Below are 27,353 nucleotides of genomic sequence, written 5' to 3'. Positions count from 1 at the left end.
GCGAAACATATGAAAATATTTTTGGTTTTCTATTTAGCGGTAAAAATTAAGATCACTAGATGATGAAAATTTGAAAAAATATTGCCTTAATCTTGAATGTTCCTTAAAGCATAATAATCAATTCGATATTGATGGTTTATATTTATTTTCGGAATTAAAAGTATTAAGAAAAATAGTACAATTAGAAGATAACAACTTAATTGATACACTCGGTCAAATAAAAAGATTTGATTCTTTTTCTAATGCCTATATTGCTTATGAAATAATGTAATAACTCTTGTTACTCTCGCTTCAGCGGAAAGAAGTTTTCAAAATTAAAATCGATAAAATCTTACCTAAGATCAACAATGTCTCAACAAAAGTTAAATAAATTAGCTATATTGTCAATTAACAATGATTTATTAGGAGTTACTGATTATAAGAAAATGATTAATAACTTTGTATCTAAGAAACTCTAGAAAAATAGACTTCAAATAAATAAATAATTTAAAAAAAAAAATTAAGGCCCCTCATAAAGTTTGGCTTTAGGCCACAAAACTCGTTGGGCCGCCTCTGTATATACTCCCTCCGATCCATAATTAGTGGCCTTTTGATCTTTTTATTTTGGTCCAAAATAAGTGTGGTTTTGCATAATCAAGAATGAATTAATTTTATTTTTTTAAAAGTTGCCCTTATTTACATATCTCAATGTGTCAAAGTAATAATTAATTAAGAGTAGCATAGTGAATACATATTTTCTCTAAAAGTACGTATTTTCTTAAGAGGTATGCCAAAAACTAAAAAGTTATTTATTATGGATCGGAGGGAGTATTAATTAAGTAAAAAAAAATTATTTGTTGACATTTTTAGTGGAGAGCATCCACGTTTAACATCTCTTCGGTCGTCACTGATTTAATATTTTTTGTAAAGTATTTGACATTTTCCATTTCTTAAGATTAAGATAAGTAATTAACGTATTGTATTGAATTTATCTCCTTTATTTCAGTTTATGTGACTTATTTCTCTATTGTTCATTCATATAATAGTAGTACATTTCTGAATTTGAAATCAATATTTTTTTTTATCATGATAAGAAGTTTTTATAAGCATAAAATTATTACGACATATTTAATATTAGAAGTTTTCAAAAAATTTATAACACATAAATATTACTATTATATGATCTATTTTTACCCACTTCTTTACTTTTAGTGGGCGTTTGGACATAAGAATCGTAAAATTCTAAAAAAGGTAAAAAAAAAATTCAAGTGAAAATGGTATATGAAATTCAGAGCTTTGTTTGGATATGAATATTATTTTGGGTTGTTTTTGAAATTTTGTGAGTGATCTGAGTAAATTTTGAAAAACAATTTTTTGGAGTTTTTCAAATTTTTTAAATATTTTAAAATGTATATTCAAGTGAAAAATTAAAAAAATTATGAATGAACGCTTATTTTAAAAAAATTAATTAATTTTTTTAAAAAATAAAAATTTCTTAATGCTTTATAAACAAATCTAAGTCTAAAACACGTGGCGTAATTTCCGTTTTAGATGCTGATTAAATCTAACAACGGAATCATGTCGGGTCCTTTTCCTGTCTTTGGGCCGTCCGATCCAAAGAACTGGATTGTCGGTTAGGGTTGCAGGTCCAAGTTGTACGGAAACTCAGTGTCAATTTCCCAAATAAAGCCGGTTCTTCCTTTTGTCCAATTATTGCTACTATCTTTTCAATTCATTCAAATTCTCACTACCAGTGAGGTACTGTTGTTAAAAGAACCCGTTTGAATTAGCTGATTATAAATAATTGATAAATTTGAAGTGTTGAAAAGTTTTTTAACGGTTGAAACTGATTTTTAAAATAAGCATTTACGTGTTTGGATACAAATGTTGAAACTGATAATAAGTAATTAATTTGTTTGATAAAAAAAGTATTGATAAGTTATTCTTTTGTTAAAATGACAAAAATACCCATGATTTTTTTTCCCAAAAAAATATAAATTAAGAAAAAAATTATAAAGAAAAGAATTAACAACGAATATGGAATTAAGAGAAAGTCAAGAAATTTATTTTGGGAAAATATTTTGTGAATTAGAAAGTATTATTAAGAATAAACTAGTAAAAATAATGGTCAAACTAAAATTACTTTGGCTAATTTTATTTTATAAGAACTTGACTTATAAGTACTTTGAGTGTTTACCAAATGCGTAGATTAGCCAAACACTCTCAAATACTTGCAGGTCCAAACAATGGCGAATCCAAAAATTTTAAATTATAGGTGCTCAACTACTCTAAATTTGAAATTCATGAAGAGAGAGGGGTGCTCAACAATACATTTGTGTGCATTATTAGTTTCTCTATATAAATAAATAGCATAGTACTCCAAACGTAATGGGTCTTAAATCACCCAAACCTATCAACGTAGATCCATAATTGGGTCCAAGTTGTGCTGAGGTTTTAGGAATCTGTGCTAAAGTTTCAAGCGCTAAAGTAATCATGTTGAGATACTCGTACTAAGCTAGTGTTTGGACATAGATTTAATTGAAACTTGAAAAGAATCTTTGAAATTGTGCTGAAAAATAATTTTTGGATGTTGAAACTGTGTTTGGACATGCATTTTATCTGAAAAAACTTGAAGTTTTGTGTGTGAAAGAAAAAATTTCACCCAAGAACTACCCTAAACCAGATTTTGAGAATTTGAAAAAAAATTGTTTTTTTTTTCAAAAATTGATCATATTCCATGAACAACAGTGTCTTCAAAAAATTTCTGAATTTTTTTTGCCAAAATCCATGGCTAAACGGGAGCTAAGTTATTGGATAGTCATGTTGAGGTTCCAATTATCCGTGTTGAGTTTCTAAAAACTTGTGCTAAGGTTGCTAGTACCTTGTGAGGTTTCAAAAACTTAGTTAAGGTTTCGAGAACCCCTGTTGAGGTTCCAAGTACCTGTGTTGAGGTTCCTAAAACTCGTGCTTAGGTCTTAAATACCCATGTGGAGCGTACATAAGTATTGAGAAGCCGCGTTGAGGTTCCAAATACCAATGATGAGGTTTTGAGAGCCCGTGTTGAGGTTTTAAGTACCCATGCTAAGATTTCAAGTACCAATGATGAGATTTTGAAAGGTCGTATTGAGGTTTAAGTACCCGTATTGAGCATAGGTTGGTACCGAGTACTCATGTTGAGATACTAAGTATACGTGCCGAGGTTCCAAATACTCGTGTTAAGATTTTAAGAGGTCCTATTTGATAGAATTAAAGTTGCATGGAAGATTAAACCTTATATTCTAGAGAATTCAGAGAAGAAGAGAGTGAAGAAGAAGAGAGAAAATTTTATTTCATTCTCTGTTATGCTCTGTTACAAGAGTGAACAATATTTAACCAAAATAACCGACCTACATATTCCTCTCACGCGTGTGTGTGTAATGACCTTATTTAACTATCAACTCTCAATACTCCCCCTCAAGCTGGAGGGTGAAAGATGTCTAACACATCAAGCTTGGAGACTAGGAAGGAATGTTGTGCTGCAGTCAGTCCTTTTGTTAGGAAATCTGCTAGTTGTAAGGAGGAAGTAACATGACATGGAGTAATAAGCCTTGTCTTGATTTTCTCTCTGACAAAGTGGCAATCGATTTCTATGTGTTTTGTCCACTCATGAAATATTGGATTCCCAGCTATTTGTATTGCAGCTTTATTGTCACAGAACAATGTAATCAGTTTGGATACTTTAACTCTTAAATCTTCCAGCAATCCTGTTAACCATGTGATCTCAGCAGTTGCAGCAACCATACTTCTGTATTCAGCTTCTGCTGAACTCCTGCTTATTGTAGGTTGCTTCTTTGATTTCCAAGATATCAAAGAATTTCCCAATTTAACAACATATCCTGTCACAGATTTTCTTGTATTAAGGCATGATGCCCAGTCTAAATCATAGTAAGCAACAAGTTGAACGATAGGTCCTGCTTCCATCAGTAATCCTATGCCTGGTGCCTCTTTGATGTATCTCACTATTTTCAATGCTGCCTCCATATATGACTCTTTGGGCCTTTGCATGAACTGGCTCAAAGTTTGTACTGCAAAACTTATATCAGGTCTGGTGATTGTTAAGTATAGCAACCTTCCCATTAATCATTGATAAGCTGAATTATCTTTCAGCTCTAAATCTCCTGTCTTTCCAACACATGTATCATATTCCACAGTTGTCAATTTTTGATTCAACTCTATAGGAGTTGCAACTGGTTTTGCACCACTTAATCCTACTTTTGAAATTAGTTCCAAAGCATATTTTCTTTGATTGAGCAAGATTCCTTTCTTTGACCTTGATATTTCAATTCCCAGAAAGTACCTCAGCTTGCCTAAGTTCTTAACCTTGAACTTACTGTGTAAGACTTTCTTGGCATTATTGACTAAGTTGGGGGAGCTCCCAGTAATCATCAAATCATCTATATACACCAATATGATGACTATCTCTCCTCCTTGATGCTTTGTGAATAGGGAATGATCAAAAGAACATTGTTTGTAACAATTCTGAACAAGTGCATCAGTGAGCTTTATGTTCCATTACCTAGATGCTTGTTTAAGACTGTAGAGAGATTTCATAAGCCTGCACACTTTCAACTCCCCCTGTTTATGAAATCCTTGAGGTAGATGCATATAAACCTCTTCATATAGATCCCTTTGTAGAAAGCATTACTGACATCCATTTGAGATAGAAGCCAACCCTTGGCAGCTGCTATGCTGATAATGGTCCTGATTGTGACCATCTTTGCTACATGTGAGAATGTGTCATGGTAGTCCAACCCTTCCTTTTGATTGTAGCCCTTAGCAACCAGTCTTACCTGGTATCTTTCTACCTCTCCGTTAGCCTTGTATTTGATCTTGTATACCCACTTGGAACCAATAGCTTGCTTCCCTGTTGGTAAGTCCACTATCTCCCAAGTTTGATTATCTTCAAGAGTTTGAATCTCCTATTCCATAGCTGTAATCCATCTGCTATCAGTGGAGGCCTGCTGAAAGGTAGTAGGTTCCACTTCAGCTGAAAAAGATTGCAGGTATGCTTGATAACATGCTGTGAGATTAGCATAAGTAAGGGTGTTAGTCAATGGATATAAGCATTGGCCAGAGAATTTCTGAGTAGTTTGGTAGTTTTTCAACCAAACTGGAGGCTTGGATGTCCTAGTAGTCTTTCTAGGCTCGTGATCACTTCTAATCACAGGTATACTATTGTCAGGCGTAACATTTACCTCTGACTCAGTGTTTGGAGCTAAGTCAGTGTAGGTATCTTGCTCACCATGCTCAACCTCTGTTGTTTCTGTGTTTTGGTCTATGTGATCAAGGTGTAGGACTTCTATAGTAGGTGTATTTGTGTTCTTTGTGGTTGGTGTATTGTATGTAGGTGGAATGTGAAGGTCTGTGGATATAGGAAATGAGGTATCAAGATGTGGAGGTATAGAAGCTTGTGTGGAAATGGATCTTGTGAAGTGGTTACACTTTCTTTAAAAGGGAAGATATGTTCTCTAAAGCTAACATCCATGCTTACAAAAATAGCTTTAGTTTCTAAGTCAAACAATCTATAGCCCTTTTGAACTTCTGAATAACCTATGAGAACTGATATTCTTGCTCTCTTTGCAAACTTATCACCTTTTGGCAAATTGCTTGCAAAACACAAGCATCCAAACACCTTTAAGTGATCAATAGCAGGTGATTTATTATACAAAACTTCATAAGGAAATTTTCCTTGTAGTATGGACGTAGGCCATCTGTTGATGAGGTAAACAACTGTCTCTATGCTATCTCCCCAAAATCTACTAGGAACAGAACTCTGAAACTGCAATTCCCTAGCCACTTCTAGTATATATCTGTGCTTTCTTTCCACCACCCCATTCTATTGGGGTGTATATGGACAACTTCTTTGATGCACAATGCCTAAGGATGCTAATAACTCATTACAACTGGAATTAAAAAACTCTCTTCCATTATCAGATCTTAGCACTTTCACATTCATGTCAAACTGAGTCTTTACCATTATAAGAAAATCCTTCAACACTGTTACAACTTCACATTTAGTCTGCAGCAAACATACCCAAGTGTATCTACTAAAATCATCCACAATTGTAAGAAAATAGTATTTCCTATCATATGTAGGCATCTTGTGAGGACCCCAGACATCAAGATGAATAAGCTAAAAAATACACTCAGTCTTACTTCTACTGAGAGGAAACTTCAATCTACTTTGTTTAGCTAAAGGAAATACTTCACAATTATGTTGTAAACCATCCATTACTTTATTCTTCAAGGCAGGAATGTACTTCATTGCCATTATTGATGGATGTCCCAATATCATATGCCAAAGACTGCACTCATCAGTGTCTTTTGTGACCAATGCTGCTACTAGTTTATCTCTCCATTTCAGAATATAAAGTCCACAATTCTCTCTACCAATCCCCATCACCTTCCCATTGTAAAGGCCCTGCAATACACAAAAATCAGGGAAGAATAGAGCACAACATAGCAACTCCTTGGTCAGTTTGGAAACTGACAGTAGATTGAACTTAAAATATGGAACATACAACACATCTTTTAGTTCATAGCCTTGCAGAATTGAAGTTTTTCCTTTGTGTGTTACTGAACATTTGCTACCTGTTGGAACCTGTACTTTATGATTCCTGTGTTGCTCAATGTTCTCTATGTGAGATAGAATTTCTTTATCACATGTGATATGGTGAGAAGCTCCTGTGTCTACTACCCATTCATATAAAGATGCATCATACAACAAGGTGGTTATACCTGCCATTAGTGTATGACAATCACCTGTAGGTATTTTATTTAGAATCTCCAGTATCTGCTTGTATTGACCTTCAATGAACAGTTGTCCCATCTTTTGGCCTTGAGATGAGCTTGTAGTTTCTTCTGTCACCATATTAGCATAAGTTCTGTTTCCTTGTCCTTGTTGTTTCTTCTTGCCTTTGAAGTCAGGAGGATACCCTATAATCTTGTAACAATTTTTCTTGAGACGTCCCTTATACCCACAGTGTTCACAAACAATCCCAATCTTCTTACCCTTATATCCTTGATTCTATCCTACCATCATAGTTAAAGGTTCCCTATTTATCTCAAGCACACTTAGTTCACGCTGATTTTCTTCTGGAATGACCAAAGCATAGACTTGATTTACAGTCAATACTGGCGTCTTAAGCAATATCTGACTTCTCACCTGACTATAGCTTTCATTAAGCCCAAATAGGAACTGTAATAAACATAGATTCTTAAATTGGTCAATAAAAGGTCTAGTTTCTTCATAATCACAACCAGGTCCTAGAACTAATAGGTTAATCTCATCCCAGAGGTCTTTCATTTTCGTATAATATGATGTTATAGAGTCAGTACCTTGCTTTAATGATCCAATTTGTCTCCATAGAAGGTAAAAACGAGTGAGATTAGATTTATCAAACCTCTCCTTGAATTCCTTCCATATTGTCTTTGCATTTGAAGCATAAATGATGCTCGACTGCAATTCTGCTGATACTGTACGTCCTATCCATGAAAGAACAACAACATTACATCTCTCCCACTAATTCGCCAATTCTCCTTTGTAAGAGCTTTTCAAGCAAGTTCCTTCTATGAAACCTAGCTTGTTCTTCACCAAAAGTGTCATCCGCATCGATTTACTCCACAAATCATAATTTTCCAGTCCGGTGAGCTTGATATCGTGCAAAGCTACTCCAGGTGTATCTGTAGCTGCTAAAAACAGAGGGTGATTGTGATCAATTGGGAGATTTCTTGTTTCCGCCATGGCTGATGAAATCAAAGCTTCTAATCAGTGTTCGATGTTCAGATCTTGCAGAATTTCAACTCGATTTCAATGACCCGCTCCGATACCATGATAGAATTAAAGTTGCATGGAAGATTAAACATTAGATTCTAGAGAATTCAGAGAAGAAGTGAGTGAAGAAGAAGAGAGAAAATTTTATTTCATTCTCTGTTATGCTCTGTTACAAGAGTGAACAATATTTAACCAAAATAACCGACCTACATATTCCTCTCACGCGTGTGTGTGTAATGACCTTATTTAACTATCAACTCTCAATACTCCCCCTCAAGCTGGAGGGTGAAAGATGTCTAACTACCAAATACTCCTGCTGAGATACCATGTTAAGATTTTGAAAACTTGTACTGAGGTTCCATGTATCCATGCGGAGCAAGGGTATGTATCGAGTATTGAGATTTCTAGCACTCGTGTTGTGCATTGTAGATACCCGTTGAGGTTCCACGTAGTTGTGCTGAGTAGATATAAGTACTAGGTACCCATGCCGAGGTTTCAAAACTTTGTGCTCAGGTTTTAAATATCCGTACGTACGACGCATGAATAGGTTCTGGTATTGAAATTTCAAGCACTCGTGGCGTGCACGAGTAAATACTGTCACACCTCCTTTTTCCGCCCTCGCGGGGGCAAGGGAGTTTTTCCAATTAAAGGACAGTCGAAACGGGATTTATTTCTTTATTTCAGAGTCGCCACTTGGGAGATTTAGGGTGTCCCAAGTCACCTATTTTAATCCCGAATCGAGGAAAAGAATGACTTTCTATTACAGTCTGCGCACCAGAAATCCGGATAAGGAATTCTGTTAACCCGGGAGAAGGTGTTAGGCATTCCCGAGTTCCGTGGTTCTAGCACGGTCGCTTAACTGTTATATTCGGCTTGATTATCTAATATAATACGTATTATAAACTTATGTGCAAATTTTATCCCTTAGCCGCTTTTATTATTTTTTTTTATTTATTGTTATTATTTTACGAAAAATTGCAACATTGTGAAAACGTATTTCAAATCACGTCGCAATCAATGCACCCATGGTTATCGACACATTTCAACTCCGTTGAGATTTAGATTTGGGTTACATAAATGCACACCCGTATTTAAGGAAATAACATTATTAAATACGCGCCTAGAGCGACTAGCGTGTCATTATTTTGGGTAGGGCCGTGAAATTTGCTAAAACGGCTCCTCCCTAATTCTAAGCAATTAACTGTACATTTATTGAGGGCCCCGAAATCTATACATTTCATTAAGCGAGGCTCATCTCATTTATTTTAAATGGACAAATCTTAAAGCGATTACATTTTTTCTATAAAAATTAGTCTCTAAAATAAAGAAAGAAAAATCCTAATTAATTACTAGCTTTTATTATTTTAAGAAAACATGACATGCTAATTGCTTGATTAATACAAATATTGATAAAAAAAAAATTTACTCTTAATTTTGAAATTATAATTAAAATAAAAATTCAACAACTAATATTCAAAATAAACAAATATAGCTAGATTAAAACTCAGCATTGTTATTTTTTTAAAAAAAATATTATTGAGATTAATTATTCACAATCATTTGAAACTAGATTTAACCATAATTACTAAAACTTATTAGAAAGTTTATTAGACTTAAACGTTCTTCTAATCTTGCTTAAGCTCAAGTCATGCCTTAATGCCTAATTTACGATGTTTAATTTAAATTCGTGTTTTAGCTAAATTTAGCTACTTGTTCATGATCAACCTATAATCTTGAAGCCTTCATAACTAGTGAATTAACCTGTTTTGCCGAACTGATTTATTACAGACTAACTTATGATATTATTTTCTTATTCCAGCTATTATTTAGTAATTCATGAAATAGCTTAAATACAATCAACAAAAGGAACAAAGAAAAAAAACGAAATTAAAACTTCAAATTTTCATTCTTCATATGTATTCATGCTTCATATTTCGGATTACAATAACCAGCTTTTCAGTTGTGTACCTGATATTGGAAGCAAAAGAAAAATGAATATGAGAATCAGCAGCAGCAGTAAAATCAGTACAACACAACAACAATAGCCCAGCAACAGTAACAACCCAGTAATAGACCAGTGGAGTAGTAATCCCAAAAAAAAACAAAAGCTTCCAGCTTTGATGAAACAACAATTAATTCTGATTTCAAACAACAAAAGAAAGCAAAATATTTTTTTAGTTTTTCTTTTATTTTTGAAAGTTTAAATATTTTTCTGAATTTTCTCTCTCTTAAATGTTCAGCCCTTTTCTCTCTCTTATTTTTTCTTTCAGATTCGTTTCTCTTATCTGTGTATTTTTTCTCTGTTTCTGTGTGTGTTTTTCTGTCTCTCTCTTTTTTTTTCCTTCCTAAATATGATTTCAAGACTTCATATATATAATCTCATCCCATAAATCTTTCAATTAATTAAAATCAATACTTTTTCTCTACCCAACCCATTATCTTTCCACTCATCCCCATTACATTAAATAAACATATCACACCACCCCATTATATTTTGTCCCCCATGCTTCATTTAAAATAATGCAAGATTCCCCCTTTAAATTAAATCTTGTCCCCCCTTTATATTAAACAACCATATCACCACCCACCCCATTTTATTTTGTCCCCCATGCTTCATATAAACAATTACAAAATGTACAATTCCTAAACTACCCCTCTGACCCTATTGCAAATTACTATTTTACCCCCGAAAGTACTATAAATTACCAAACTACCCATCAGCTTTAACACATCAATTAATCAAACTTAACCAAAATATAGACAATATGATCAATTTCTAACAATGTTCAAACAATAATATGAACACAGATGAACATCATAACAACAATATCACATGAACACGATTTTAACAACATTTCAACAACAAATCACATGAACACAAATTGAACAACAAAGAACAACTAAAATTTGATTGAACAATATTTTAGCAACAAACAATCCTATTTTCGGATTCAACAACAACAACAAACAAAGTATGAAGATTTCTAAATTCAATCATATTGAACTTAAAATTAACTTTAACAACATTACAACAAACAATTCTTATATTAAACTTTAAACAAGATTATGAGAACAACTCAAGAAATAATCATAGATGATAAAACAAGAAATCAAATTATACAAAATTCGGATTCAAGATCATCCAAACAAATTATGAACATGAATGAAAATATTCAATAACAATAACAAACAAACTTTGTTCAAACTTCGAATTAGACTTAAACAAAACAAATAAACATATTCAAATTACTAATCTTCAAATAATCAATTAATCTTTCTTAAATTAAATCCAACCAAAAATATAACAAAGATATATGATCCAAAATTAAAAAGCAAAACATAACTTCACATTAAATTACTAAATTAAAAACGAACTTCAAACAAAGATGACCATGAATTAAATCTATTTTTAAACAACAAAACACGACGGATTCACATGATTTAAACAATGTTAACAATTTCTGAAAATACATAAAACACATGAAACAAATTGAATAAATAGTTAATTAAATTTCAATTTGAATCTAACAAACATCAAACTAACAAATATTTATTTAAACAATAATACAAACATGAAATAAACATGAAAACAACTAATTAAACTTCTATTTTGAAATCTGAAAATTAATTTTAACAAAGCACATGAACATGAACAAACTAGAAAAATGATTTCAACGATAAACAACGAACAAAACAAGAATAAAATATTTAACGATTTTAACTTTTAGAAATATAAGAACGAAATATGGACAAAATAAAACTCAAAAACAACTAACCGGAGATGAATCAACGAAGAACTTTGATTGTAAACAAATCTATCCGAGCCTCGACCAAAGCTCGAACAAATGACGACGAAGACGACCACGAACGGACGACCAAAGAAGGTGGTCGTTTGGCATCGTTTAAAAATGAAACAATGGCAGTCCGTCACAAGCAAAAGGCAGCAGCAGGCTGATCGACGCAGCTGGAAGGAAGCAGCAGCGATATGGCTGAAGAAGAAGCAATGTGAAGCAGCAGCACGAAGAGAAAAGACGCAGCAACAGCTGCTCGGCAACGCCGTAATGCCGCAGCAAACGCAGCCATGGGTGGTCGGAGAAGATGGAGTTCGTTGGAGCTTCTGGTCGTCGACTTTAGAGCTGGATGTCGACGAAAACTGGTGGTCGTCCGGCTGTGTTGACGACAAGGAATGCAGCAGCAGTGGTGGAGCGACGTTTGGTCGGGGAATATAAAGCAAAAGCAACGTCCGCCATGGACGAGCTTGATGAAGAAGATGAGACAACATCCATGGCTGCTCAGAGGCGACGACGAGGTGTGTATGTGTGTGCGTGGTGAAGGCATGAGAGAGGGGCAGCCATGGTTGGAAGGTTTGAAGCTTTGGGGAAGATGAAGAGAAAGGAGGGGGGGGGGGGGCGGATTGGTTAGTATAGTTTTAGGGTTTTCTCCTTTTTTTTTTGTTTTTGTTTTGTAAAATGTAAGATAATAGGATGTTGGGTTATGGACTGGGTCGACCCAGTTCGAAATGGACTGGGTCGTTTGGGAAGATAGGGTATTTTTTGGGCCTATGGCTTGAAATTGAAGAAGAGACCCAATTCCGACTTTCTTTACATTTTCGCTCTTTTTTTTTCTTCTTTTATTTTTCTAAAACTAAATTATAATAATACTTAAACTATTATTATGAACTAAATTAAGTTATAAAAGCGCAAATTAACTTCCAATAACAATTAACGCACAATTAAGTATTAATTAAGCATAAAATCGTATATTTGGACATTAAATGCTAGAAATGCAAACGATGCCTATTTTGTAATTTTTAATTTTTGTAAAACAAATTTAATTACTAACAATTGTAGAATTAAATCCTACATGCAAAATGTGACATATTTTTGTATTTTTTGTTAATTTAACAAATAAACACGCACAGACAAATGCCAATAATTATTCAAAATATAACAAAATATCACAAAATTGCACACCAAAGAAAAATCATTTTATTTTTGAATTTTTTGGGAGTAATTCTCATATAGGGCAAAAATCACGTGCTTACAGCTGCCCCTCTTTGCCCGAAGACACGAAGGGTTTTCGTGCAAAGATAAAGCGAGCGATTTTTGCCCATCCGAGTACTCCGTTGAAGCATTTTTTGAAAAAGATTTGACCGAACCTTCGCTTCAAAGGTTTCCTACATATCCTGGGCTAAACAGGAATCAGGTCAATGTAGTTCGGGAAATTTTGGTAGCTGGGATTACCGTGGGACTGCATTGTTACTGTTGTTGTATGTTATTACCACTGCTTACCGATCTCCTTTTTACACCATGCTTAAAAGAAAACAAGAAGCTAGGCTAGAGTACAATTTGTTTTTGTTGTCTTGCTTCCTTGTCTGCTTGCATTCCTTCCGGTGCTTTTCTTCCTTTGACACATGTACTTGAGTTTGTACTGTGACCTCTTGTTGCAACCTTCTATTTCCCAGTGTCGGGGAATTTTATTGTCTCCTGCTGGGGATTCCTATTGTAACCCTCTGTTTTATTGTCCTCTGACTTGATCTTGAAATGTATGCCTCTTGTTCTATGGGCGGGCTCCCAACTTCAATACTTGAAATTAAAGACTGAATGTATGCCTCTTGTTCTATGGGCGGGCTCCCAACTTCAATACTTGAAATTAAAGACTGAATGTATGCCTCTGTTATCTGGGAGGGCTCCCAACTTCAACACTTGAAATGAAAAGACTGAATGTATGCCTCTGTTCTATGGGCGGGCTCCCAACTTCAACTCTTGAAATGAAAAGACTGAATGTATGCCTCTGTTATCTGGGCGGGCTCCCAACTTCAACACTTGAAATGAAAAGACTGAATGTATGCCTCTGTTCTATGGGCGGGCTCCCAACTTCAACACTTGAAATGAAAAGACTGAATGTATGCCTCTGTTATCTGGGCGGGCTCCCAACTTCAACTCTTGAAATGTAAAGACTAAAATGTATGCCTCCTGTTCTATGGGCGGGCTCCCAACTTCAACACTTGAAATGAAAAGACTGAATGTATGCCTCTGTTCTATGGGCGGGCTCCCAACTTCAACACTTGAAATGAAAAGACTGAATGTATGCCTCTGTTATCTAGGCGGGCTCCCAACTTCAACTCTTGAAATGTAAAGACTAAAATGTATGCCTCTGTTCTATGGGCGGGCTCCCAACTTCGACAACAACCTTAAAAATAAACGCCATTCCTCTCTTCAGGCGGGATCCTGACTTCAACCAATAAATCACCATTCTGTTATTCAGGGGGGCTCCTGACTTCAACCAATACTTGAACTGTGTGTCTCCGTTCTTCAGGCGGACTCCTGATATCAGACTTGAAAAGTATGTCTCTGTTCTCCAGGCGGACTCCTGATTGCTAAATTCGAAATTGAATGTCTCTATTCTCCAGGCGGACTCCTGATTTTTGAAATTTAAACCGTATGTCTCTGTTCTTCAGGCGGACTCCTGATATCAAACTTTAAAAGTATGTCTCTGTTCTCCAGGCGGACTCCTGATTTTTAAAATTTAAGCTGTATGTCTCCGTTCTTCAGGCGGACTCCTGACGTCAAACTTGAAAAGTACGTCTCTGTTCTCCAGGCGGACTCCTGATTGCTAAATTTGAAATGAATATCTCTATTCTCCAGGCGGACTCCTGATTTTTGAAATTTAAACTGTATGTCTCCGTTCTTCAGGCGGACTCCTGACGTCAAACTTGAAAAGTATGTCTCTGTTCTCCAGGCGGACTCCTGATAACTTGCATTTTATCCTGATTAGTGCTTGTTTTTCCCCCCTGGAGAATTCCTCTTCAACAACTAACTTTTCTCCCCCTGCTCAATCAAAGAAAATTTTGTCAATTTAAAACGGTGGTTAGTTGATGGCATTCTTGCTGAAAAATCCTTCCACTGCCTTGCTTTGTGTTGACTAATTTCCACGTACTGACCCTGAACCGCTTGACTTTCTGACCAACTTTTAGATTTCCCAACCTCTGGCGACCTAAATGTTTTACACCCCTGCTGTTATTTCACTTTTCTGACCTTTTTGTTTGAGCTTTCGCCTTTCCCACGACATTCCCCAATCATTTCACCGATGAAACTTTCGTTAATTCCCTGTATTCTACTTGACATCAAGTTGTTTTTGACATGCTCTGACCACGTTGTGCTTTACAATTCTAGAAGCTGGTAGTGAACTTTGAAGTCCTTTCTGCTTGTATTGAACAAAACTGGCACTGAAACATCTCAGCTAGATAAAACCCTCAAAAGAAAATTAAATGCAATGATTCTTGAGTTAAGGATAAGAAGAATCCAAAACCAGGTGACTGTTTGAAAAGAGAAGGAAAAGAAACTTATCTGAGCGAGACAACTAGTACCAATGGTCATGACATGCATTTTGGATTAATCAGCCCAATCTGTCCAACCAAACAAACTCTCAATTGTCGTACCTCATTGCCCAAAACTTCCATCACTTGTTTGATTTATCCAGACCTTAACCTTGTTTCCCTACGGTACCGCGAAACGGTTTCTATCAACAGACCTTTCTCAGTTTTCCATTTCTTATCTCACCTTCGCCTTGAGGTGCCCGTAAAGGTTTTCACCAACAAGACTCTCTCATTTATTTTTCTCTCAGCTCCCGTCGCCTTACGGTGCCCGTGAGGGTTTTCACCCATAAGACTCTCTCATTTCTTTTTGTTCTTCTTGCTCGAACCAGAGTATTGCCCCTGTCGTGAGTTATTCCTAGCTGTTCATCTTGGCATTTCTCAAAACTGATCATAAGGTTTTTCTTTGGACCGTAATGTAGGCTTTTGGATTAAGCTAGAAAGAAAGGTATAAAAGGCTCAGAATAATTCAAATGGGTTCAAATTACAACTTTCGGAATCCAACTTTCATAACAATCACCACTTCTGCCCCAGCTTCTTGCTTGGGGCTTTTTGGATTTCTATTTGGTATGACTGAACCTCGGAGTAAGGCTGCCTACGTACCCTTTCTGGATCAAGTCAAACGTAGTTCACTTCATAGAGACTACGTTGTTATGTTTCTCTTCTTTCCTTTTTTTCACTTTTCTTTCTTTTCTTTTTCTTCTTTTCTTTTTCTTTTTCTTTTTTTTTTTTTCTTTTCTTTCCTTTTTTTTTCTTTATGTTCGGCACTTGTGTTTTCGGATAATGCCGCTGATTCCGAAAGAGGTGCATGAAAAATAAGTAAGGCTCGAAGGGGATAACAAGGGATATGAGTGTTTGGATAGCAGAACAAAATGCCTTCATCATTTCAATCTTTAAGATATGCCAAATACGAACAGATACATTTAGAAAATAAAGAAATCATACATAATATCTCTTGACCGCATCGGAATTGATGGTCATTTCTACACATTTTCCTTCTACATCTGTCAAATACAATGCTCCATTAGACAACACTCTGGTTAATACAAATGGTCCTTGCCAGTTTGGGGCAAATTTTCCTTTTGCCTTAGCCCAATGAGGCAAGATCCGCCTCAGTACTAATTGCCCGACTTCAAATTTCCTTGGACGTACTTTTTTGTTGTATGCTTTTGTCATTCTTCGTTGGTACAGTTGGCCATGACACACTGATGCCGATCTTTTCTCATCGATCAAACTCAACTGCTCAAGACGGCTTTTCACCCATTCATCATCATTGATTTCAGCCTCTGCAATGATTCGCAGAGATGGGATTTCCACTTCTGCAGGTATTACCGCCTCAGTACTGTATACCAATGAGTAAGGAGTCGCCCCTACCGAGGTACGCACGGTAGTGCGATATCCTAACAATGCAAAAGGCAATTTCTCGTGCCATTGTCTAGATCCTTCAACCATCTTCCGGAGTATTTTCTTTATGTTCTTATTGGCCGCTTCAACCGCACCATTTGCCTTGGGACGGTACGGAGTAGAGTGCCTGTGAGCAATCTTAAACTGCTCACATGTCTCCTTCATCAAATGGCTATTAAGATTAGCCCCATTATCTGTGATGATTACCTTTGGGATCCCAAACCGACAGATGATATTTGCATGCACGAAGTCAACTACAGCCTTCTTGGTCACAGACTTGAATGTCTTTGCTTCCACCCATTTGGTAAAATAATCTATAGCTACCAAGATAAACCTGTGCCCGTTTGATGCTGCTGGATCAATTGGCCCAATAACATCCATGCCCCATGCAACAAAAGGCCATGGCGCGAACATCGTATGTAATTCTGATGGTGGAGCATGAATCAAATCTCCATGTATTTGACATTGATGACACTTACGCACAAAACTGATACAATCTCGCTCCATCGTGAGCCAATAATAACCTGATCGGAGAATCTTCTTTGCTAGAACATACCCACTCATATGCGGTCCGCAAACTCCGGAATGCACCTCAGTCATGATAGTTGTGGCCTGCCGTGCATCTATACATCTCAACAAACCGAGCTCTGGCGTTCTTTTGTACAGTACTCCTCCACTAAGGAAAAACCCACTTGCCAACCGTCGAATTGTTCTTTTCTGATCACCGGTGGCTTGCGTTGGATATACTCCCGCTTTGATGTACTCTTTGATATCATGGAACCACGGCTCTCCATCGATTTCCTCTTCTATTACATTACAGTAAGCATGCTGATCACGGACTTGAATCTGCAATGGATCGACATAGGCCTTATCTGGATGGTGCAACATTGACGCCAAAGTAGCCAAAGCGTCAGCAACCTCATTATGAATCCTTGGAATGTGTCTGAATTCTATGGCCTAAAAACGCTAGCAAAGCTCATGCAGACACTGCCGATACGGTATAAGCTTCAAGTCCCGTGTTTCCCATTCCCCTTGAATCTGGTGTACCAGTAAGTCCGAGTCACCCATGACCAAGACTTCCCGTACACCCATATCCACAGCTAATCTCAATCCCAATATACACGCCTCATATTCTGCCATGTTGTTTGTACAGTAGAAACGAAGTCGAGCTGTAACGGGGTAATGCTGACCTGTTTCCGAAATAAGTACTGCTCCTATTCCCACACCCTTCATATTTGCAGCCCCATCAAAGAAAAGTTTCCATCCCGACTTCTCAGCTTGTTCTAATTCATCAATGTGCATTACCTCTTCATCAGGGAAATAAGTTTTCAAAGGCTCATAATCTTCATCAATGGGGTTCTCAGCCAAGTGATCGGCTAATGCCTGTGCTTTCATGGCAGTCCGTGTCACATAGACAATGTCGAACTCTGTAAGTAAGATCTGCCACTTTGCAAGCCTTCCTGTGGGCATGGGTTTCTGAAAAATATACTTCAACGGGTCCAAGCGAGATATAAGGTAAGTGGTGTAAGATGACAAGTAATGTTTCAATTTCTGTGCCACCCAAGTTAGGGCACAACATGTCCTTTCCAGATGAGTATATTTGACCTCGTAAGATGTGAACTTCTTACTGAGATAGTAGATAGCCTGCTCCTTTCTGCCCGTAACATCATGTTGCCCCAGTACACAGCCGAATGAACTGTCCACAACTGTCAGATATAGAATCAAAGGTCTCCCTGGTTCTGGTGGGACCAGCACGGGTGGGTTTGACAAATACCCCTTTATCTTATCAAAAGCCTCCTGGCATTCATCAGTCCATTTGACCGCGACATCTTTCTTTAACAATTTGAAAATTGGTTCACACGTTGCCGTGAGCTGAGCAATGAACCTGCTGATATAGTTCAGTCTTCCCAACAAACTCATCACCTCGGTTTTGCTTCTTGGAGGTGTCAACTCCTGAATGGCTTTGATCTTTGACGGGTCTAATTCAATACCCCTCCGGCTTACTATAAATCCCAACAACTTCCTAGATGGCACCCCGAAAGCACATTTCGCAGGATTGAGCTTAAGATTGTATCTGCAAAGCCTTTGAATGAATTTTCTCAAATCTCTGACATGGTCAGATTGCTGTCTAGACTTAACGATCACATCATCCACATATACCTCAATTTCTTTATGTATCATATCATGGAAGATAGTTGTCATGGCCCTCATATAAGTTGCCCCAGCATTTTTCAAACCAAACGGCATGACCCGATAACAATACGTTCCCCACGGCGTGATGAATGCCGTCTTTTCTGCATCTTCCTTATCCATTAGAATCTGATGATAACCCGCATAACAATCCACAAAAGAGCCAATATCATGTTTGGCACAATTGTCGATCAGTATATGGATGTTGGGCAGTGGGAAATTATCTTTTGGGCTTGCTTTGTTAAGGTCTCGATAATCGACGCACACCCTGGTCTTGCCATCTTTCTTTGGCACAGGCACGACATTGGCTAACCAAGTGGGGTACCGTGTAACCTGAATGACCCTTGCCTCAAACTGCTTGGAGATCTCTTCTTTGATCTTCACACTTATGTCTGTTTTGAACTTTCTCAACTTCTGCTTGACAGGGAGGAGTGCTGGATCAGTGGGCAATTTATGAACCACCAAATCGGTGCTTAGACCCGGCATATCATCATATGACCATGCAAAAATGTCTTTGTACTCATGCAATACTTTAATTATCTCCTCCTTGAGTTGTGGATCCAAATGAACACTTATTTTAGTTTCCCGTACATTATCTTGGTCCCCTAGATTAACTGCTTCTGTGTCATTTAGGTTAGGTTTGGGTTTTTCTTCAAAGTGGCTTAATTCTTTACTAATTTACTCATAAGCTTCATCATTATTACAATCCATCCCATCATCACACTCGTTCTCTTGTATTATTACTTCTGAATTAGATTGACTTTTAAAATTGGGCCGAAGATTCCTCATGCATGTCATGTCATTGATATCAGCATAAAGAGAATTGTACAAAGAAAAGAAACGAAAATGGAAAGAGAATTAGGGACGAAGAAAATTGCATTTCATTAAACGTAAAGACAACAAGGTTTTAACTCATCCAAACGGACGGAACATAACAACTGGATTACAAACCCTGGAATAATCCAGGTGACAAAAAGGAAAACAAAACCCACTACCACGACTCCCTCCGAACTGGAAGAGGAGTAACTTCCCAATTGCTGATGTTAGCACGTGGTCCGATGTACTGTATGTCTGCTCTGCTTGACCCTTCCCCGGCCTCAACCATGTTTACTTCAGCAAATACTTTCTCAAACACCTTATCCAAATTCCCATCCGCCTCAACTAACGAACCCGATATCTTTGCCAATGACTGTTTCTTGATATTCGGCCTGACGAAGGACCTGGACAATCGAGGAATTGGTTTAGGGAGCACCCAAGCTTTCTTCTTCAATTTACGGGCCTTTCTGACATCTGCCGCTGTTGGTTTGAACCCTAACCCGAAGGTGTCCAGATTTTTGGGCAAAGACACAGGTTGAGTAATGCCCTGCAGTTCAACCCCCAAACCCTTCCCGGGCACGAACCCGTTATTCAACATTTCTGACACTACCATGACGGTCGCAGCTGACACCCTGGGACATGGCATGCTTTTACCCTCAGGCACCCTGCTCACCGGAACCGTGTCGAGGATCTGATACACCCATGGCCCCTTATCATCTTCGGTCTCTATAAAGGGTACAATGGCATCATTCACGGCGCATGTGGGATCTTCCCCATGTAATACAATTTCTTGTCTGTCCCACTCGAATTTGATCATTTGGTGTAGTGTGGAGGGCACGGCTTTTGCCGCATGAATCCACGGTCGACCCAACAAAAGATTATAGGATACTACAACATCCAACACTTGAAATTCCATCGTGAACTCGACTGGGCCAATAGTCAATTCGAGTACAATATCCCCTACTGTGTTTGTTCCCCCTCCATCGAACCCTCGAACACAAATGCTATTTTTGCGGATTCTATCCTCATCAATCTTTAACTTGTTCAATGTGGCTAACGTTCAAATATTAGCGCTCGACCCGTTATCGATTAGTGCCCGAGTAACCATTGAACCTTTACATTTGACCGTCAAATAGAGAGCCTTGTTGTGTTCTGTGCCTTCCATAGGCAATTCATCATCAGAAAATGCTATCCTGTTCACTTCAAAGATCTTGTTGGCAATTGTCTCTAAATGGTTTACTGAGATTTTGTCAGGCACATGAGCCTCATTCAATATCTTCATTAAAGCTCGGCAATGCTCATCAGAGTGAATTAATAATGACAACAACGAGATTTGGGCCGGTGTTTTTCTCAGTTGCTCAACAATGGAATAATCTTGTCCTTTCATCTTTTTCAGAAACTCTTCTGTTTCCTCTTCCGTTACAGCTTTTTTAACTGGCACTGGATTGTCTTTTGCGCCCTTAGCTTTTCTCAACTCTTCGGGGGCGAAACAACGTCCTGACCGGGTTAGTCCCTGTGCTTCACAACTTTCTTCCTCAATTTCCTTTCCTTTGTATGTCACCACCACTTTGTCATATTTCCAGGGTATGGCTTTGCTATCAACCATGGGTAACTGGACTACCGGTTTTATGACAACCGGTTCTACATAGACTCCCTTCACAACCACCACGGGCGTGGATACTGACCTTGGTACCACTATCTTGACTGGCTCCTGCTTTTTCTCAGCCACAAACGGTCCCTTTCCCATTACTAGCACTGGCTTGTCTTCTACTGCTTTTAACTGAACCACTGGCCTTGCACTCACTGTCTTTTCTTTGGTTTCCGTAGAACGAATCACCATAACCACCTGCGAAGGTTTCTTAGGCTCTGCCCCCTTATGTATCAGTTCGATCATATTGGCATCATAATGCACTGGTAACAGATTTTGATTGATGTTCGGGGCCTCTGGAGCCTGTACCTCAATACGGCGATTATCAATGAGCTCTTGGATTGCGTTTTTCAACTTCCAACATTTTTCAGTATCGTGCCCTGGCATCCCTGAGCAATACTCGCAGCTAACAGAGTGGTCCAGGTTTCTGGGAAGAGGATTTGGTGCTTTGGATTCAACTGGGGTCAGCATCCCCAACTGTTTCAATCTGTGGAAAAGAGAAATGTAAGATTCTCCCAGCGGAGTAAATGTTTTTTTGTTTGGGGCCTTCTCATTTCTAAAAGCTTGGTTTGGGCGAAAGCTGGTTCCTGGTCTGTTAGCCCTGGGAGGTGGATAGGTATTTTGTGGGTGTGGCTGTGTATTTTGGGGACTTGGTGTACGCCATTGCGAGTGTACTGGGGGTTGAGTGTAGGTCTGGGCGTGGTGAATAGAAAATTGTGGTTCTGGTGGTGGATAATAGTGTTGCGGTGGACCATATGAGGTATATTGATAGTTTGGGTGATGGGGTCTGGGTTGGTTGTAGTAGAGTGGACGGTTATTGTGCCTGGACCAAACATTAGCTTCAACTGCAGCAACTTCTTCTTTCTTCTTCTTTCCCAGCACACCACCAGTACCGCTTTGGATGGCCTGGGTGGTTGCTTTCAACGCCGAGTAGCTCAAGATCTTGTTAGATTTCAATCCTTCTTCAATCATGGCTCCCATCTTTACCACTTCATTAAACGACTTCCCGACAGATGTCACTAGATGACCAAAATAGGCAGGTTCCAATGTTTGCAAGAAGTAATCTACCATCTCACTTTCCCGCATGGGAGGATCAACCCTTGCAGCTTGTTCCCTCCAGCAGAAACCAAACTCTCTAAAACTTTCCCCAGGCTTCTTTTCTAGTTTCAACAATGACAGACGATCAGGGACTATTTCGAGGTTATATTGAAAATGGCCGATGAATGCCTGGGACAAATCATCCCATGTATACCATCGGCCGGGGTCTTGCCTCGTGTACCATTCTAGCGCTGACCCGCTCAGGCTTTGCCCGAAATATGCTATCAACAACTCATCTTTTCCCCCAGCCCCTCTCATTTTGCTACAGAAACCACGCAGATGGGCTACTGGGTCACCGTGCCCCTCATATAAGTCAAACTTCGGCATTTTAAACCCCGCAGGCAACTGTACATCAGGAAAAGGGCACAAATCTTTGTATGCGACACTAACTTGGTTTCCTAAACCATGCATGTTCCTGAAGGATTGCTCCAGGCTTTTGACTTTACGAATCACCTCCTCTTGTTCTGCATTCTTAACCGGTTTCTCAACTTCTCCCGGGATTTCAAAATGGGGAGAGGAGGTATATGGCTCAGGCGCTTTGAAAGTGGGTTCGGGAGGGTAATATTGGGTGTCGTGAGCTTGGAATAGCGGCTCACTGGATGATCTATGTAGTGGAGCTGGGGGAGGTACCACAAAGACGGGAACATTTGGTAGAGGAGGGTTTTGAGTAGGTGGTGGAGCTTGGGAATCATAAGCCTCTCTTCCCTGATAATAGTGATGGCTTGGGAAACTTGTTGAAGGACCGGGAGAGGGGTATTCCGGCGTGTGTACTGGTTGGAGGGTAGGAGTAACGGGTAGTTCTTGCCCCTTCTGGGCTCTAGCTAAGGCTATCTGCATTTCATTCATTTCTAGCCTCATTTTTTCCATTTTCTCCAGGGCTTCCTTCAGCATCTGATTGGCCGTTTTTTCTGACTCAACGCTGTTGTCTGACCCAGTCATGCTTTCTGGTATAGGACCTTTTGATCTTGTTTGATAATGGTACGGTGCCAGTACGCTCTAACAACTAACTGATATTGGAAAAACAACAAACTTGTCAGTGTTAGAGTCTTAACAGATATTGTAATTGCACGTTAGGGGGATGCAATGCTCCTAGGCATTTAATCATTTCTAACATGCTTTTGCTCTGACCTCATGCATCATCCCAGCTTATTTTTGCTCTGACAAATATATATTCTTTTTTTTTTTTTAATTACGGTCGAATCCTATAGAGATTGCCTACGTATCGTGACCCCGCACGAATCAGACCAAGCGTAGTTCGTGCAGATAAATGTAAAAATATGGGTGGAAATAAAATGCTCAACTTTCATTAACAAACAGACTCTTACAAACTCGACATCTTTTGTTTTGGAAAGAAACTAACAAACGCAATCTGAAAGCAAACAAAAACTCTAAGCTGCAAACATACTCAATCCGGACGTACAAAAGACTGACTCGAAATGGTAGACACTCAAAGACACGGACTATGCATATTCTAGTGCTTCAAACTTAGGTATCCGCGGGGCGTCGTTCGGCCTCGCCGCGGGTCTAGGATCCAAATCCCTTTCAAGCTGCTCTAACTCATTCATGGTTCGCTTCACATAGATCATCACTGCTGAGATAAAAGTAGTACGGGTCATGTCTTCACAAACCCGGCATCTCCTGACAATAGCATGAGCAATGGCTCTAATCCTGTCTTTTGTTTGCTTCTTTTCTATGAGCAAGCGTCTTATCTGATCGCTGCACGTCTTTAAAGCTCGGGAGTCTTGCAAGTGCTGGTCTTGCAGCTGTTGCACTTCTGCCTCCATTTGGGCTAACAAGTTGTAACAATGTCCGCTCTCAGTTTCGAAGTCTCTAGCCTGCCTAACCGCTCTACCTTCAAGGGCAACTACTTTTCTCTTTAAATTGGCAACAATTTTCTCATGGTCCCTTTTCAACTGATTCAAGTATTGGCGACGCTCTTCGGTTCTTGTCGCCCATTGTGCTTTAAGTTCTGCCATGACATTTTCAGCTTTTCCTAGCTCATCCCGCCATTCTCTGACTTCGCTTTCCAATCTTTTTACCAATTGTTCATCGGATCGGCTCCTCGGTTGCTTATCGATGGTTATCTTCAACTGTCGGACTTGGGCTTTAAGAGCGTCATTTTCTATGGCTAGTCTATTCTTTTCACCTTGATCCTCGGCAACCTGTACACTGCTCTCGAATTTCAGACTCTCGACTTGTTGCTTTAATTTACCAATCTCAACTCGATAGCTTTCTTCCTTTGTTAACCAATCCCACTGCTCTTGGGACGACTTGGCGAAATCTTCGAGATGAGGTCTTTTAGCCGGTCTTCCATATGCCACGTCACCTCTGAACCATTCGTGATACCCTGGAGAAATTTCCCCTCTGACCCTATCAGACACACAAGTGTTTGCCATCAGATATTGACACTCACTCCAAATTTGACGAACCTCTTCCTCGGGGAATCGACCGTCAGGACTAATTTCGATCACTTGGGTACTTAAATCTTCATCTTTCGGTATTACTTGATATCTACCGAATTGCCTCAGAACCCGATATGGTGCATAAGGTTGTATGCTTTTGAGTCCCATTAACAAAAAATGCGGTCGGGCTGCTGGCATATATATGACTTCCTCGACAGACAACCATCCAAGCACCTACTGTATCTGGCTAGCCTCGAGGTTCCGAAATAATAATGCCCAAGCTGTGACTCCTTCAGGTAGACCAACCCCTTTGATTCTCGTACAAAATTCCCCTATACAAGTTTTCTCAGCCGAGCCATAACTCAATAACTGAGAGCGCGGGCACAAATGCTCAATCATCCACATTTGTAACAATAAGTTACATCCCTCAAAAAATTTGCCCCCAACTTTGCACGCAGTGAGAGCTCTGAAGATATCAGCCACAATCATAGGTGCTAAAGTGCTTTTCCCCATGGTTTGCAAAGTACTGACGATGCCTGCTATTTTCAAATCAATATTACCATCTTTCCTTGGGAATATTACGAGACCCAAAAAAGCTACCATAAATGCCACTCGCATGTGTTTCTCCCATTTTTGTCGGCTATTTCTGCTGCAAAGCTTAAAGTCTGGATTATTGAACCCGCCCACATGTCCATATCTATCATACACGAAGCGGAAACTGCAGAAACCCTTTGCAAAATCTGGGTGATGAACTGTCCGGGGTACTTTCAAGGAATCCAGGAATCGATGTATGGTAATGGCTCTAGGAGCAATCAAGTATTTGAATCTCAATGGAGCTTGGTCACTTCCAATGTATCCCGCTTCTTCTATTGTTGGGGTGAGTTCAAAGTCTGAAAAATGAAACACATTATGTGCCGAATCCCAATGGGCGACCAATGCCCTGATGATATCCCCCGAGGCTGAATGTCTAATAAATCCGGAAGGTCTTTCAAATATTTTCTCACTTCGTCTTGCCCTTCTTTGCCCAAATCATTCCACCACAATTGCAGCTCAAAAGGGATTTTGGTCATTATTGAAAAAGGCTCATTTATTGTTGTGCTCATCCTGCACATTTATTAAAGCGTTTAAGCAAAAGAAAACTTTTGTTTAACTCCAAAAACTACTATCTATATTATCGACTCAAAATTAACCCTATATTTTAAATGAAGAACTCAATTCTTAATTCTAATATCTTTAGATAAAAGACCCGATATTGCGACACAGCCTTCCTGCGCCTCAGGGGCAAAAATTTTAAGGCTGTGAGGGTCAAAAATCAAAATACGACCAAAGGTGGTTGTTTATGCAAAGTCAGCCCTCCGGTGCCCCGTTTGGGAATATTTGGCTATTTATGACATAACAACATCACCTTACTTATTTATGACTCTTTTTTTTTATCGTTTTTCAAATTAGGAAACTCACTATTGCAAACACGGCCTTTCAACGTCTCGGGGACGAAGATTTTTAAGGCTGTGTGGGTCAACTGGACCAAATCTTAAATATGACCCAAATGTGGCTGTTTATGCAAAGTCAGCCTTCCGCCGTCCCCTTCGGGAACATTCGGCTATGTCTTCATAAAACAGCGTCACCCGACTTCTTAGAAATTTGACATATGTATTTTGCTATTATTATTATATTTTTTTTTTAAAAAAAAAGAAATTTGGACATCACCCGACTTATTTAAGACAAAATTAAAAATCTTGACATTTTTTTTTATTTGTTTTTTGGCTTTTTTAGCAAAAGGGGGGTTGGACCCGATGAGGGTTGCCTACGTATCTCACATCCGGTGAGAATCAAACCCGCGTAGTTCGGGCAAATTAACCGAACTATTTTAAAACATGACTCTTTTTCATTTTTATTTTTTTCCTGGCAAGACAATCTATTTTCCTTTTCTATTTTTGAAAAAGACAAAATAACGATTTTTTTTTCATTTTCAACAAACAATAAAACAATCTATTTTTCCGGAAAAAAAAATAATAATAAAAGACTCTTTTTTTTTATATTTTTTAGTAAAACAAAATAAAATATTTTCCTCTTTTTTTTTCAAAATTTCGGCAGAGTTTCGCCAGTAATTGGTCATTGATTTTTTTTTCTAAAATAATCAATTAACTCCCTAACTGATATATTCTTTTTCCCTTTTTTTTCTTCAATTTTCCAACATTCCCGAGATTCAGAAACCGGTCAACATGCAAGTTCGAAACAAATATATGTACAGAGCAAGTAGGATGCATCAGAATGGTCTTTTCATTTCAGGTTGCTAGTCTTAGACGGACCCAACCCCTGTGTTGAGTCCCCTAAGTCAAATGCAACGTGATGCAAATAAGCGTTCCTACTAGGGATCCGGCATGAAGTCACGTTATTCTATATTCAAAACCTGGGTCAGTGTACTAGACTGTGTACCCGAGCGGACAACTCGAGTCGAGGAGGGGGCAACTTACCGGGAACCAAAAGGCCATCCGGCTTCGTAACTTGTCCGACCTCTTTCTTATTTTAGGGTATAACACTAACAGAATAGGGAGTCTCAACCAGTAAGCACATCCCCGGAGGTGAAGAGAGAAGGGTTCGACACAGTTTATATATATAGTCAAATAA

At 38.4% G+C, this 27,353-nt stretch overlaps 2 protein-coding genes across 2 annotated transcripts; both read right to left on the bottom strand.

The window, feature by feature from the left end:
* Positions 1 to 3,432: 3,432 nt before the first annotated feature.
* LOC142166159 (secreted RxLR effector protein 161-like) lies at positions 3,433 to 4,095 on the bottom strand. The gene has a single exon (XM_075224585.1). The coding sequence runs from the start codon at positions 4,093 to 4,095 to the stop codon at positions 3,433 to 3,435; it is 663 nt and encodes a 220-aa protein (XP_075080686.1).
* An 842-nt stretch (positions 4,096 to 4,937) lies between these two features.
* On the bottom strand, positions 4,938 to 7,762 carry LOC142166158 (uncharacterized). Its single transcript, XM_075224584.1, has 6 exons — positions 7,597 to 7,762; positions 7,055 to 7,503; positions 6,596 to 6,988; positions 6,254 to 6,439; positions 5,920 to 6,151; positions 4,938 to 5,380 (listed from the first exon to the last, which is right to left on the bottom strand). The coding sequence occupies exons 1-6, from the start codon at positions 7,760 to 7,762 to the stop codon at positions 4,938 to 4,940; spliced, it is 1,869 nt and encodes a 622-aa protein (XP_075080685.1).
* Positions 7,763 to 27,353: the final 19,591 nt, after the last annotated feature.

The sequence above is a fragment of the Nicotiana tabacum genome, chromosome 11 (assembly GCF_000715075.1).
Source record: "Nicotiana tabacum cultivar K326 chromosome 11, ASM71507v2, whole genome shotgun sequence".
NCBI classification, from domain to species: Eukaryota; Viridiplantae; Streptophyta; class Magnoliopsida; order Solanales; family Solanaceae; genus Nicotiana; species Nicotiana tabacum.
The sequence above is the reverse complement of the archived record's forward strand: the minus strand, read 5'-3'. Positions and strand labels throughout refer to the sequence as shown.